At 36.7% G+C, this 14,169-nt stretch overlaps 1 protein-coding gene across 4 annotated transcripts in view; it reads left to right on the top strand.

Annotated features, from left to right (window-relative positions):
• Positions 1-1,550: 1,550 nt before the first annotated feature.
• The window catches only part of ZFP1 (ZFP1 zinc finger protein), a 29,753-nt gene continuing 17,134 nt past the window's right edge, over positions 1,551-14,169 (top strand). For 2 of the 4 annotated variants that reach the window (XM_006908817.3, XM_015586921.2), the window contains exons 1-2: positions 1,551-1,710; positions 5,443-5,501. In XM_006908817.3, the coding sequence (XP_006908879.1) occupies positions 5,487-5,501 (15 nt within the window). In that variant the 5' untranslated portion in view covers positions 1,551-1,710; positions 5,443-5,486. Of the gene's footprint in view, positions 1,711-1,763; positions 2,198-5,442; positions 5,502-6,837; positions 6,917-14,169 lie in introns of those variants that run through there. The other 2 variants (XM_015586922.2, XM_015586920.2) reach the window with 2 other exon arrangements.

Raw genomic sequence — 14,169 nt, 5'->3', positions numbered from 1 at the left:
ATACTTCATGTAAGTGGAATCATACAATATTTCTCCTTTTGTATCTGGCCTATTTCACTTAGCATATCTTCAGGTTTCACTCATGTTGTAGCATGTATCAGAAATTCATTCTTTTTTTTTTTTGCTGAATGAAATATATATTTTTTATATATAGATATTTATCACATTTTATTTATCCATTCTTCTGTTGATGGGCGCTTGGGTTGTTTCCACCTTTTGGCTATTGTGAATAATGCTGCCGTGAACATTGGTATACTAGTACCTTTTGGAGACTATATTACTTTAATTAAAAGCTAATTGCTACCACTACACACCTATTAGGATGCCCCACATCCACAGCACTGACAACACCAAATGCTGGCAAGGATGTGCAGCAAGAGGAACACTCATTCTTTGCTGGTGGGAATGCAAAATGGTATAGTTATTTTGGAAGATAGTTTGACAGTTTCTTACAAAACTAAACATATTCTTACTATATGATCTAACAAAATTGTGCTCCTTATTATTTACCCAATTAACTTATTTTATGTCCACACAAAACCCTACACATGGATGTTTATAGCAGCTTTATTCATAATTGTCAAAACTTGGAAACAATCAAGATTTCTTTCAAAAGGTGAATAGATAAACTGTGGTACATCCAGATAGTGGGATATCACTCAGCTCTAAAGAGAACTGAGCTATCAAGCCCTGAAACAAATATGGCAAAGCCTTAAGTGCATATTAATAAGTAAAAGAAACCAATTTGAAAAGACTTTATACTGCATGATTCCAACTATTTGACATGTTGGAAAAGGCAAAACTGGTGAAAAAATAAGACCAGTGGTTGCCAGGGGCTCAGGGAGGGGGAGGAAGGAATGAATAGATGGGGCACAGGGGATGTTTAGGGCAGTACAACTATTTCGTATGATACTATAGTAGTGGATACATCATTATATTTTTCAAAACCCATAGAATGTACACCACTGAGTGAGCCCTAACATAAACTAAGGACTTTGGGTGATGTGTCAGTGTACATTCAATTGTAACAAATATTCCACTCTGGTGGAGGATGGTGATAGTGGAAGAGGCTATGTATGTACGGGGGCAGGTGGTATATATGGGAACTCCCGGTACTTTCTCCTCATATTTTGCTGTGAATCTAAAACTGGTTTAAAAAGAAAAAGAAAAAGAAAATCTAGTTGCAGCACACAGTACCTTTAAGGCCAATTTTATTTTAAATAATCAGAAAAGTGTGAACTTAACACACTTATTTTTGGAAAGTGAGAGTATGGGTATTTATTTTATACATATATTCTAATTAAAACTATCATAGGCTACCTGTATAATCTTTAAAAGGCAGTATTGGAGGAGCTAGTGGTGGTAAATGACAACCTTAATTTGGGAGAAATGAACAGTCCAAACCAAGAGATTATCTCTGCCAGCGATCATCCAAAGCCCTAAACAGGGAGAAGACGCTCCAGAAAGTCCCAACGCTCTGGCCCCGCAGGCTTATGGGAAATGTAGTCCCGAAGGCCGATGGACCACTCCTCGGAGGACCCTGGGACAGCAAGCATCTGCGCATGTGCAAAGCTGCGAGCGCGCCGCTGGCCGCCCTTCCCCCACCTCTAGCCGCGAGTGGGTGACAGGGCCCCGATTTCCGCGCGCCTTCTCCGCCCCGTGCTGTAACCTGGCCTAACACTCAGCCAAGAGTGGAGACTGTCCCTCCAGGTATGAAGAGGGCTACCAGGCAGCTCGCGGGGCCTAGGGGCCGAAGGAGAGGAGATGAAGGATGGGCTCGTGCCCGCGCAGGGTGGGAGCCCAAACTTCGGCGACTCGCGGGCGACGGTGACCCTCGGGACGGCGTCGGGGGAACGCCTGGCGCTCTCCTCGGCGGGAGGTTGGCAGGGCCCGCCTGGCCGGACGTGCAGGGGCGGAGACGGCGGAGTGGGAGGGCGGCTGCGAAGCTCGCCTTCCTCCCTTTGTCCGGGGAAGTGCCTCCGACGCCGGCAAGGGTCCGGCCGCTGGGGAGGGAGTTCGGAAGTCCAGACGGCCGTGCGCGTGACTAGGCCCCTCGAATACGGGGCGAGCCCGGGGGGCGGGGCCGCACACACCTGGCAGCGCCCGAGTGCCGCGTGCTGTGTCCCGGGTCCTCGCGGTATAGAGGGAGAATGGAAAGCCCCCCGCAACGTTAGTGATGCGCAGACGGGCTGAACGAGTAAGAGCTCTGTCCACTTTGCAAGAACCTTTTCCGTTAAGTGTTCACCTACCCTGGGGCTTTGCTAGTATCTCAGTTTCTGGAGAAGGAATGATGAATGCTCAGAAAGGTGGAGTGATTTTCCCAAGGTTACCCAGCCAGTTGATATTTTGTGATGTGAATGGCAAATCGTTTTTCATTTGCCTTTTGACTTTGCTCACTGGTAGTTTTTGCCATGTAGGCGTTTTGAATTTCTCTGCAGTTGAATTTACTGCCCTTTCCTTTTATGGCACCCAAAAGACTTCATCACTTTGAGATTATACACGTTTTCTTATATTCCCAGTGGTACTTTAGAATTGCATTTTTTAAAAATTGCTGATGCTTTTATTGTGATCCCACTGATGGTTACATTAAGTTAGAGGGAATGTTGGGTCTTATTCTAGGTCTTCCCATGTGTTCAGGTCCTCTTTTGTTTTGACCCCCTACTCAGTATTTTACATTAATGAATGAACTGCATTTTCCTCAATTTTATTCTTTTGTAGGATTTTATTGCTGTTGAAGGATTCTTATTCCATTATTTCATCGTTTTTCTCTTATATTTGTTGATATTTCCCACTTTATTTTGTATGTTTTTCCTTAATTACTGTAACTAATGGTTATCTATATTTATTGCTAAAGAAGAATTCATTAATGTCTTTAGCATCTGTAGTAATGTCTCTGTGATCATTCTTGATAGTTCTAATTTATGGGAATTTTTTCCCCCATGGCCCATTTGGCTAGAGATTCATCAATGTTATTAACCTTTTGAAATAACCAGCTTTTGGTTTCATTGAATTTCTCTATTTCCGTTTTCAGTTTCATTGATTTCTGCTCTTTATTATGCTTGCTTTGGGTTTCATTTCCCTTTTTTTTCCCTCTTGGTTTCTTAAGGTGGGAGGTGGGGTCATTGACACCTTTCTTGTTTTTTATAGAAATAGTTTAATCCTATAACTGTCCCTCTAAATACTGCCGGAACTACATCCCTCGAATTTTTATATATTTTCATTTCCATTAAATTCTGAGTTTTTCAAAACTTTCTTTGTGACTTCCTTTTACCTGTTGTTTATGTAGAAGTTTGTTGTTTAATTTCCACCTAGTTGGGGATTTTCCAGATCTCTTTCTGTTATTAATTTCAAGTTTAATTCTGTTTTTCAGAAAATTTACTCTCGAATTTCAATTCTTTAAAACTTGTGTAGGTTTGTTTTATGGTCAAGAATATAATTGATCTTAGTGAATGTTTTATATGTATTTTAATGACTACTGTGCTGTTGATGGTACAGTCTTCTATAAATATTGATTGAAACAAGGTAGTTGATACTGTGGTTCAATTCTTAATGGTTTTATATCTATCCATTCTGTCCCTTACTGAGAAAAAGAGTATTGAAGTCTCCATCTATAAGTGTAGATTTATGTATTATTTTTCTTTTTCTATCAGTCTTCACATCTTATATTTTGAAGTTTTTTTGTTAGGTGCCTATACATTTAGGATTCTTAGGTCTTCTCGGTGATTTGACACATTTATTATTATGTGATGTCACTCTTTATCCCTGGTTAATATATTCCTTCTGAAGTTTACTGTTATTAATACAGTCGCTGCAGCTTTCTTTTGATTTGTGTTTGCAAGGTATATTTATTTCATCTTTTTATTTTTGACCTAGCTATGTTTTATATTTAAAACAGACTGCTTATATACAGCACATAGTTTGATATTGCTTTTTTATCCAATTTGAAAACCTCTGTCGTTTAATTGGTGTGTTTCTACCAAGTGCTGAAATGGCTGAATGGAAATTGACCATCTTGCAACTTTTTTTCTACTTGTCTCATCTGGTCTCTGTTCCTATTTTACTCTTTTTCTGTCTACTTTTGGATTTTGTGAGTACTTTTTATGATTCCATTTTTTCCCCTCACTATTGGCTTGTCATTTATACCTCTTTTTGCCAAAATGTCTGTGGTTGCCCTAGAGTTTACAATAAACATATTGAGTTAATCACAGTGGACCTTTAAATAATATTATACTATGTAATGTAAGATCCTTAAAACAGTATACTCTCAATTTCATCACCTCACTTTTTGTGTTATCTTCATTTTAATCATCCCGGAGATGTTTATTTTTTTGTGTAGATCCAGATTTCTGTCTGGTTATCATATCCCTCCTATCTGAAGAACTTAATTTTTTTTTTTGTAGTACAAGTTTACAGTAATGAATTCTGTTTTTGTTCGGAAAGGTTTTTATTTCACTTTCACTTTTGAAAGATATATTTGCTAGGTATAGAATTCTGGGTTGATAGTGTTTTTCTTTTTTTGGTTTTTAAAAACACTTTAAAGATGTGAGTACATTGTCTTCTGGCTTGTATATTTTCTGATGAGAAATGGGCTGTGATTGTTTATCTTGGTTCCTCTGTATATAATGTGTCTGTTTTTCCTCTGGTGTTGACAAGACTTTCTCTTTAACTTTGGTTTTCAGTGGTTTGAGTATGATATATCCACATGTGTCTTTGTTTTGTTTTGTGCTGTTTACCCGTTCAGATAAATTATCTGAGCTTCTTGGATCTGTGGTTTGATATCATTCATTATTTTTGGAAAATTTTTGGCCATTACATCTCCAAATACTTCTGTCCCATTCTTTCTTCTCCTTCTGAGATTGCAGTGGCATGTTTGTTAAGTCATTTGATATTGTGCCACATCCCTCAGATACTCTCTTTTTTCCTTTTTTCTTCCTCTTCCACTTTCTCTTTGTATGACCTATCTTCAGACTTCCTGAAAATTTCCTCACTTCTGTTGAGTCTAATAATGAGCCTGTTAAAGATATTCTTTCAGCTCAGTCACCGTGCTTTTCTTTCCTAGCATTTCCATTTGATTTTTTTGCTGGTTTCATCTCTTCTGAAATTCCCTGTTTCTTCATTCATGTTGTCTACCTTAAAGCCTTTAATGTATGAATCATAGTTGTTTTAAATTCTCTGTTAATTTTATTAGTTGAGGAGTCAGTTAACTTTTTCTCTTGATAGTAAATAGTCTTACTCATGTATTTTCAGGTGTCTTATGATGTTTGAGTGAAGGTGAGTGCTGCCATTATGATCCTTTCTGCCCCTTAAGAAAAGGCAAAGTGACTGCCCCAGGAGATGGTATTTTCCTAGGAGATGTGCAGGGATTTCTAAGCAGGTCATTCTAGGAATTTTGAAGTAGGTCAGAGCTTTAATAACAGTACCTTCCTTTTTGCTTTATTCTAGGTCCACTTTCATAATTCTATGCCTTTACCCAAAAGCTAAAGAAAATGAACAAATCCCAGGTGAGTTGTTTTGTTTATTTCCAGTTTTGTTTTTTCGTACATTTGTGGAAGTTTATAAAGATCCAGAAAATGAAACAGCAAAGTATATATGAGTGAAACTCAAGGAAAACATAGGAAGAATAACTGATCAATACCAGCAGCTGAAAAGCAAACCAAGTTAATTAAGTGTCTTACATTGGTTATGAATACTGTTTCTTTGTTCTCTAGCATTAGGTCTGGATAAATTGTATGTATCTTCATTTAGGTTGTGTTTTGGGCAGCATTCCCAGGAATAACCCAAATTTAAAGAATTATCATTTTGTCTGTGGTTATTTCATATAGCATTCTTCAGTGCAAATGCTGGGTTTTATTATGTGTATTTTATTTTTCTAATCAGATTAGCATGATGCCAGAGAACTCAAATAGCTGGGTGTATATTCAGATTCTCCCCTAACTTTCACAAGTATCATTGTTATTCCTCGAGCAGCTTTCCAGAGTTTATTTGTACATATTTACAAAGTATATATATGTAGGTAACTGTATAAATAGCGTATAAATCATACTGTTTTGTTTATATGTGTTTTGCTTTGTTTTTAATTAATAGACAATTTTTTAGAGCAGTTTGGGGTATACAGAAAATTTGAATAGAAAGTACTGAGAATTCCCATATACTCCCTCTACACACAGTTTCTACTGTTATTAACATCTTACATTAATGTGATATGCCTGTTAATAATTGAGAAGCCAATATTGATACTTTAACTAAAGTCCATAGATTACATTAGGATTCGCTCTTAGTGTTGTATATTAGTAATGAGTTTTGACAAATATATAATGACATGTACTGACTATTATAATATCATACAGAATAGTTTCGCTGCCCTAAAAATTCCTATGCTTTATCTATTCATTCCTCCTTCCTCTCCCTAAGCCCCCGGCACCTCCTGATCTTTTTACTGCCTCTATAGTTATGTTTTTACAGAATATCATGTAGTTGGAATTGTACAGTATGTAGTTTTCAGATTAATTTCTTCCACTTAGAAATATGCACTTAAGGTTTCTCCATGTCTTTTCATGGCTCGATAGCTCATTTCTTTTTAGCACTGAATAATATTCTGTTATATGGATGTGCTACCATTTATTTATCCATTCAGCTATTGAAAAGCATCTTGGTTGATTCTGAGTTTTCGCAATTATGGATAAAGCTTCATGTAAACATGTGCAGGGTTTTTGTATGGACATGAAATTACTCATTTGGGTAAATACTAAGAAGTGTAATTGTTAGATTGTATGTCAGAAGTATATTTAGTTCTGTAAGAAAGTGCCAAACTGTATCATTTTGCATTCCCGCCCTCAGTGAATGGGAGTTCCTGTCGCTCTCCATCCTCGCCAGCATTTGGTGTTGTCATTGTTGTGGATTTCGGACATTCTAATAGGTGTGTGGCGGTATCTCATTGTAATTTACGATTCCCTGATGATGTGGTGTGGAACAAATTTTCATGTGTTTATTTGCTATCTGTATATCATATTTGGTGAGGTGACCGTTAAGATCTTTGGTCCATTTTTAAATCAGATATGTCTTTCGCAAAGATTTTCTTTTCCCCCATCTGTGGTTTGTCCTTTTCTTTTTTTGGTTATGTATGTTATTATCACTAGATAACATATCTTTCAAATCTTTCCATAACAGAACAGTTTCGTAATTTTTCCAAATTTTTAAATTCTGTAGTATACTACACGTACAATATTGTAATATTCCTTATGTGTTATAACTATATGTATAACAAATATGTATACATTAAAATGGGCACCCATGTACTTACCCAGGTTAAGAAATAGAACACTAAGCTGATCCTTTTTTTTTTTTTTTTGGTGTCTTTTAAAAAAAAAATTATTTTTCGACTGCAGTTGACATGCAATATTATATTAGTTTCAGGTTTACAACCTTGTGATTAGACATTTATATACCTCACAGAGTGATACCCTGATATAGTACCTATCTGACATCATACATAGTTATTGCAGTATTATTGACTATATTCCCTATGCTGTATTTTCCATCCCTGTGACTGTTTTTATAACTGGAAATTTGTACTACTTACCTTTCTCGTACATCCATGCAACACCCTCCCATCTTACAACCATCAATTTGTTCTCTCTCTGAATTTGTTTCTGTTTTGTTCTTTGTTTGTTTTTTACATTCCACATATAAGTGAATCCATATCCTTTGTTTTTGACTTATTTCAATTAGCATAATACTCTCTACTCCATCCATGTTGTCACAAATGGTAAGATATCATTTTTTTTTTTTTTATGGCTGAGTAATATTCCATCGTACTTATGGACCACATCTTTATCCATTTTTCTGTTGATGGATACCTAGATTGCTTCCATGTCTTGGCTATTGTAAATAATGCTGCAGTAAACATAGATGTGCATATATATTTTTTAATAGTGTTTTGGATTTCTTTGCATAAATATCCAGAAGTGGAATTGCTGGGTCATAGGGTAGTTCTGTTTTTAATTTTTTGAGAAACCTCCATACTGTTTTCCATAGCGGCTGCACCAATTTGCAGTCCCACTAACAGTGCACAAGGGTTGCCTTTTCTCCACATCTTCACCAACACTGGTTTGTTGATTTATTGGTGATAGCCATTCTGACAGGTATGAGGTGATATCTCATTGTCGTTTTAATTTGCATTTCTCTGATGATTAGTGACTTTGAGCATCTTTTCATATGTCTATTAGCCATCCGTATTTCCTCTTTGGAGAAGTATCTGTTCAGGTCTTCTGCCCATTTTTATTTGGATTGTTTGTTTTGTCGAGTTGTATGAGTTCTTTATATGTTTTGGATATTAATCTCTTATCAGACGTATCATTAGCAAATGTCTTCTCCCAATCAGTCGGTTGTTTTTTTGTTTTGGTGATGGTTTCCTTTGCTGTATAAAAACTTTTTAGTTTTATGTAGTCCCATTTATTTATTTTTTCTTTTGTTTCTCTTGCCCAGGGAGATATATCCAAAATGAAATTACTGTTAGTAATATCAGAGAGTTTACTGCCTATGTTTTCTTCTAGAAGTTTTATGGTTTCGGGTCTTACATTTGTCTTTAATCCATTTTGAGTCTGTTCTTGTATACAGTGTAAGAAGGTGGTCCAGTGGTTTTTTTTTCCATGTATCTGCCCAATTTTACCAACACCATTTGTTGAAGAGACTGTCTTTACCCCATTGGATATGCTTACCTCCTTTATCATATATTAAGTGAGCATACAGGCATGGATTTATTTGTGGGCTCTCTGTTCTGTTACATTGATCAATGTATCTGTTTTTATGTCAGTACCATGCTGTCTTGATTACTGTAACCTTGTAGTGTAGTTTGATATCGAGTAGCGTGATACCTCCAACTTTGTTGTTCTTTCTCAAGATTTGCCGTGGTTATTAGGAGCCTTTTATGTTTCCATATAAATGATAGGATTATTTGTTCCAGCTCTCTGAAAAATGCCATTAATATTTTGATAGGGATTGTATTGTATCTATAGATTGCTTTGGGCAGTATGGCCATTTTAACGATGTTGATTCTTCCTACCCATGAGCACTGTATATGCTTCCATTTATTTGTATCTTCTTCAATGTCTTTTTTCAATGACTTTTAATTTTATGAGAACAGGTCTTTTACCTCCTTGGTTAATTTGATTCCCAGGTATCTTAATTGTTTTCAATGAAATTGTAAATGGGATTGTTTTCCTAATCTCTCTTTCTGAAAGTTCATCATCGATGTATAAAAAGGCCACTGACTTCTGAATATTAATTTTGTAACCTGCCACTGTACTGAATTCATTGATAAGTTCTAACAGTTTTTAGTGGAATCTTTAGGGTTCTCTGTATATTATAGTATCATGACATCGGCAAATAATGAGAGTTTTACTTCTTCCTTTCCAATTTGGATGCCTTTTTTTTTTCTCTTTCTTGTCTTATTGCTGTGGTTAAGACTTCCAATACAATGTTGAAGAGGAGTGGTGAAAGTGAGCGTCCTTGTCTTGTTCCTGATCGTAAAGAAAATACTTTTAGCATTTCACCATTGAGTTTGATGTTAGCTGTTTGTTATATATGGCCTTTATTATGTTGAGGTACGTTCCCTCTATTCCCACTTTGCTGAGAGTTTTTATCATAAGTGGATGCTGGATTTTGTTAAATGCTTTTTCCGCATCTATCGATATGATCATGTGGTTTTTATCTTTTAATTTGTTAATGTGGTGTATCACATTAATTGATTTGCAGATATTGTACCAACCTTGCATCCCAGGAATAAATCCAACTTGATCATGGTGTATGATATTTTTAACGTATTGCTGAATTCGGTTTGCTAATATTTTATTGAAGATTTTTGCATCAATGTTCACAAGAGATATCGGCCTATAGTTTTCTTTTTTTGTAATGTCTTTGTCTGGTTTTGGAATCAAGATAATGGTGACCTCATAAAAGGAGTTAGGGAGGCTTCCCTCTTCTTGAATTTTTTGGAATAGTTTGAGAAGAATAGGTGTTAATTCTTCTTTGAATGTTTGGTAAAATTCTCCTATGAAGCCATCTGGTCCAGGACTTTTGTTTTTTTGGGGAGGTTTTGATTACTGATTCTATTTCATTGGTGGTAATCAGTCAGTTCAGATTTTCTGTTTCTTCTTGACCCAGTTTTGGGAGATTATATGTTTCTAGGAATGTGTCCATTTCTTCCAGATTGTCTAATTTGTTGCCATATAATTAATTGCTCATAGTATTCTCTTATGATCCTTTGTATTTCTGTGGAGTCCGTAGTTATTTCTGCTCTTCCATTTAGGCTTTTATTTATTTGAGTCCTCTCTTTTTTTTTCCTTGATGAGTCTGGCTAAGGGTCTGTCAATTTTGTTTATCCTTTCAAAGAACCAGCTCTTGGTTTCATTAATCTTTTGTATTTTTTTTAGACTCTATTTCATTTATTTCTTCTCTAATCTTTATTATTTCCTTCCTTCTATTCACTTTGGGCTTTGTTTGCTGTTTTTATAGTCATTTTAAGTGTAAGGTTAGATTGTTTATTTGAGCTTTTTCTTGTTTCTTGGGGTAGGCCTATATTGCTTTCAATTTCCGTCTTAGAACTGCTTTTGCTGTGTCTCATAGATTTTGAATCGTTGTGTTTTCATTTTCATTTGTCTCTAGGTACCTTTCGATTTCTTCCTTGAGCTCAATAATAACCCATTCATTGTTTAGTAGCATGTTATTTAGCCTCCCTATGTTTGTCTATTTTCCAGTTTTTTTCTTGTAGTTGATTTCTCGTTTCATACCATTGTGATTAGAGAAAACAGTTGATATGATTTCAGTCTTCTTAAATGTATTGAGACTTGTTTTGTGTCCTAACGTGGTCTGTCCTAGAAAATGTTCCATGTGTACTTGAGAAGAATGTACATTTTGCTGCTTTGGGGTAAAATGCTCTTCAAATATCTATTAAATCCATCTGGTCTAGTGTGTCTTTTAGGCCCATTGTTTCCTTGTTGATTCTTTGCCTGGAAGATCTGTCTATTGGTGTCAGTGGGGTGTTAAAGTCTCCTACTATGAGTGTATTACTATTGATCTCTCCTTTTATGTCAGTCAATAATTGCTTTATGTATGTAGGTACTCCTATGTTGGGTACATATGTGTTTACTAGGGTTATGTCCTCTTGATTTATCGATTCCTTTATCATTAAGTAATGCCCTTTTTTGTCTCTTATTATAGCCTTTTTTAAAAGTCTATTTTATCTGATATAAGTATTGCTACCCTGGCTGTTTTATTTTATTTTTTATTTTATTTGTTTGCGTGAAGTATCTCTTTTTCTATCCCTTTACTTTCAGTCTGTGAATGTCATTTGATCTGAAGTGGGCCTCTTATAGACAGCATATGCATGGGGTTTGTTTTCTTAGCCATTTAGTTATCGAATGTCTTCCGATTGGAGCATTTACTCCATTTACATTTAAAGTGATTACTGAGAGGTACATAGTTACTGCTATTTTATTATTCGTATTTGTTATTTTTATTTTCTTTTTTACCCCTTCTCTTTTTAAGAAGTCCCTTTAGCATTTCTTGTAATACTGGCTTGTTGATAATAATTCCTTAAGTTTTTTCCTGTCTGGGAAGCTCTTTAGCTCAACTTCCATTTTAATCGAAAGCCTTGCTGGGTAGAGTATTCATGGTTGTAGATTCTTGTTTTTTATAACTTTGAATATTTCTTGCTACTCCCTTCTGGCCTGCAAAGTTTCCATTGAAAAATCAGCAGACTTTCTTATGGAGGGGATAGCCTTGTGAGTAACTAGCTGCCTTTCTCTTGCTGCTGTTAAGATTCTCTCTTTGTCTTTGACCTTTGGTAACTCTTGCAGGCGGCAGAGGTCTGCTTGCCATTGACTTCTGTGTAGTGCCCACCCAGTGCTAGCCAAAGTTTGTTGCCTGTGTGGATTGGGAGATCCGATGGGGAAGGGCAGGGAAATGGCAGTTCGCCTTCAATGGGCCGCCTGGGGCAATTTGTGGGTAGTGTGGGACAGGGTCTCAGAGAGACAATGACAATGGGATCAGCACAGCCTCAGTCTTGCTGAAACTTTGGTAACTGTTCGTGCATTGCCGCAGAAGGTAACCGTTGGTGCATTCCCGCAGAAGTCCGAGGTCACAGCAGGACCAGCTGCTGTCTGGGACTGGCCCACAGATCCCCATGATCTGCCCAAGTTTGTATTGGCAGCAGTGATCTGCTTGACCCTGTCTCGGAAATGTGGCTCACAGTGCTGGCTGCCAGCTGCGAATGCTTGGCCCTGAATAGCCCTGAATGGGCACAGGGTGTGGCAGCCATCCAGCCGGTATCCCGGGTGAGTGTCCGCAGATCAGAAAGCCTGTGCACCGGCCCTTCAGAGGGGCATCTAAGGTTTCAGTCTCTTTCCATCTCACCCAGACGGCTGGAATCCTCTCGGGTTTTTACAGCCAAAGTTATTGGAATCTTTTCTTCCCTAGGCTGGGACCCTGGGCTGGGGAGCCCCCAAATGAGACCAGGGCCCCCCACCTCCTTCAGGAGAGCCTCTGCAGCCTTGCTTTCCCTCTGGGTGATCCTCCACCACCCTTGGGTGTGGGTCCAGCTGGATTCAGGACTTTACTCCTACTGGCTTCAGTGTGGCTCCTTTATATTATCAGCCATAGGTGTTACAATCAGTTGGACTTCAGGTGATTCTCCACGTTAATTATTTTATAATTTGGTTGTAATTTCAGTGTGGACCTGGGAAGAGACAAATCCTACTTTCACCTAGTCTGCCATCTTCCTTTCCCCTTCCTCACATGAATCTGGTTCAGGACTTTTGTTTGCTAGAAGTTTTTTGATTTCCAATTCAATATCGTTAATAATTATTGATCTGTTCAGATATTTTGTTTCTTCCTGATTCAATCTAGGAAGATTGTTTCTAGTTCATTTATTTTTTCTTATTATTATTAAACTTATCAGGTGATGTTGGTTAACAAAGTTATATAGGTTTCAAGTGTACAATTCAACAGTACATCATGTGTATGTTGTATTGTGTTCACCACCCAAAGTTAAATTTTCTTATGTCACCATATATTTGACCTCTTCTATCCTTATCCACTTCCTCCCACCCCCACATTTCTTGCAGGTTGTCCAATTTGTTGGTGTATAATTGTTTGTCATATTGTCTTGTAATCATGTGTATTTCTGTGGTGTTGGTTGTCACGTGTCTCTATTTTTTATCATATGTATTTGGTCCCTCTTTATATTCTCGATGAGTCTCATTGAAGAATTATCAATTTTGTTTATGTTTTCAAAGAAGCAGCTCTTAGTTTCATTGATTCTTTCTATTGTTTTTTTTTTACAGTCGATTTCTCTTATTCCTGCTCTGATATTTTTTGTTTTCTTCCTTCTACTCACTTTGGGTTTTGTTCTTATTTTTCTAGTTCCTTTTGGTATAAGGTTAGATTGTTTGAGATTTTTCTTGTTTCTTGAAGTGGTCCTGTATTGCTGTGAATTTCTCTCTTAGAACTAACTACTTTAGTCGTGTCCCATAGATTTTGGGTCGTTGTGTTTTCATTTTCATTTGTCTCAGGTATCTTAATCTCATTGTTAACCCATTCATTGTTTAGTAGCATGATATTTAGCCTCCACATGTTTGTGGTTTTCAGTTTTCTTATAATTGGTTTCTCGTTTTCATAGCATTGTGATAGGAGAAAATGCTTGATATGATTTCAGTCTTCTTAAATTTATTGAGACTTGTTTTGTGGCCGAACATGTGGTCTTTCCTGGAAAATGTTCCATGTGCACTTGAAAAGAATGTATATTTTACTGCTTTTGCATGAAATTGACATAAAAATGTCAGTTAAGTTCATCTGCTCAGATATGTCATTTAAGGCCACTGTTTCCTTGTTGATTTTCTGTCTGGATGATCTATCCATAGATGTCAATGAAGTGTTAAATTTTACCCTATTATTATTGTCTTAACTGTTGATATTTCCCTTTATGTAGGTCAATATTTGCTTATATATTTAGTCGCTCCTACCTTGGCTATGTTTATAAAAGTTATAATCTCTTGTTAGATTGATATTTTATCATTATAATATGCTCTTTTTCCCCTTTTGTTACAGCATTTCTTTTAAAGTCTATTTTGTCTGATATAAGTATTGTTACCCCAGCTTTTATTATTTATTTGC

Source organism: Pteropus alecto, unplaced genomic scaffold (genome assembly GCF_000325575.1).
Source record: "Pteropus alecto unplaced genomic scaffold, ASM32557v1 scaffold123, whole genome shotgun sequence".
Classification (NCBI taxonomy): Eukaryota; Metazoa; Chordata; class Mammalia; order Chiroptera; family Pteropodidae; genus Pteropus; species Pteropus alecto.
This window is presented reverse-complemented; position numbering and strand designations above follow the sequence as displayed.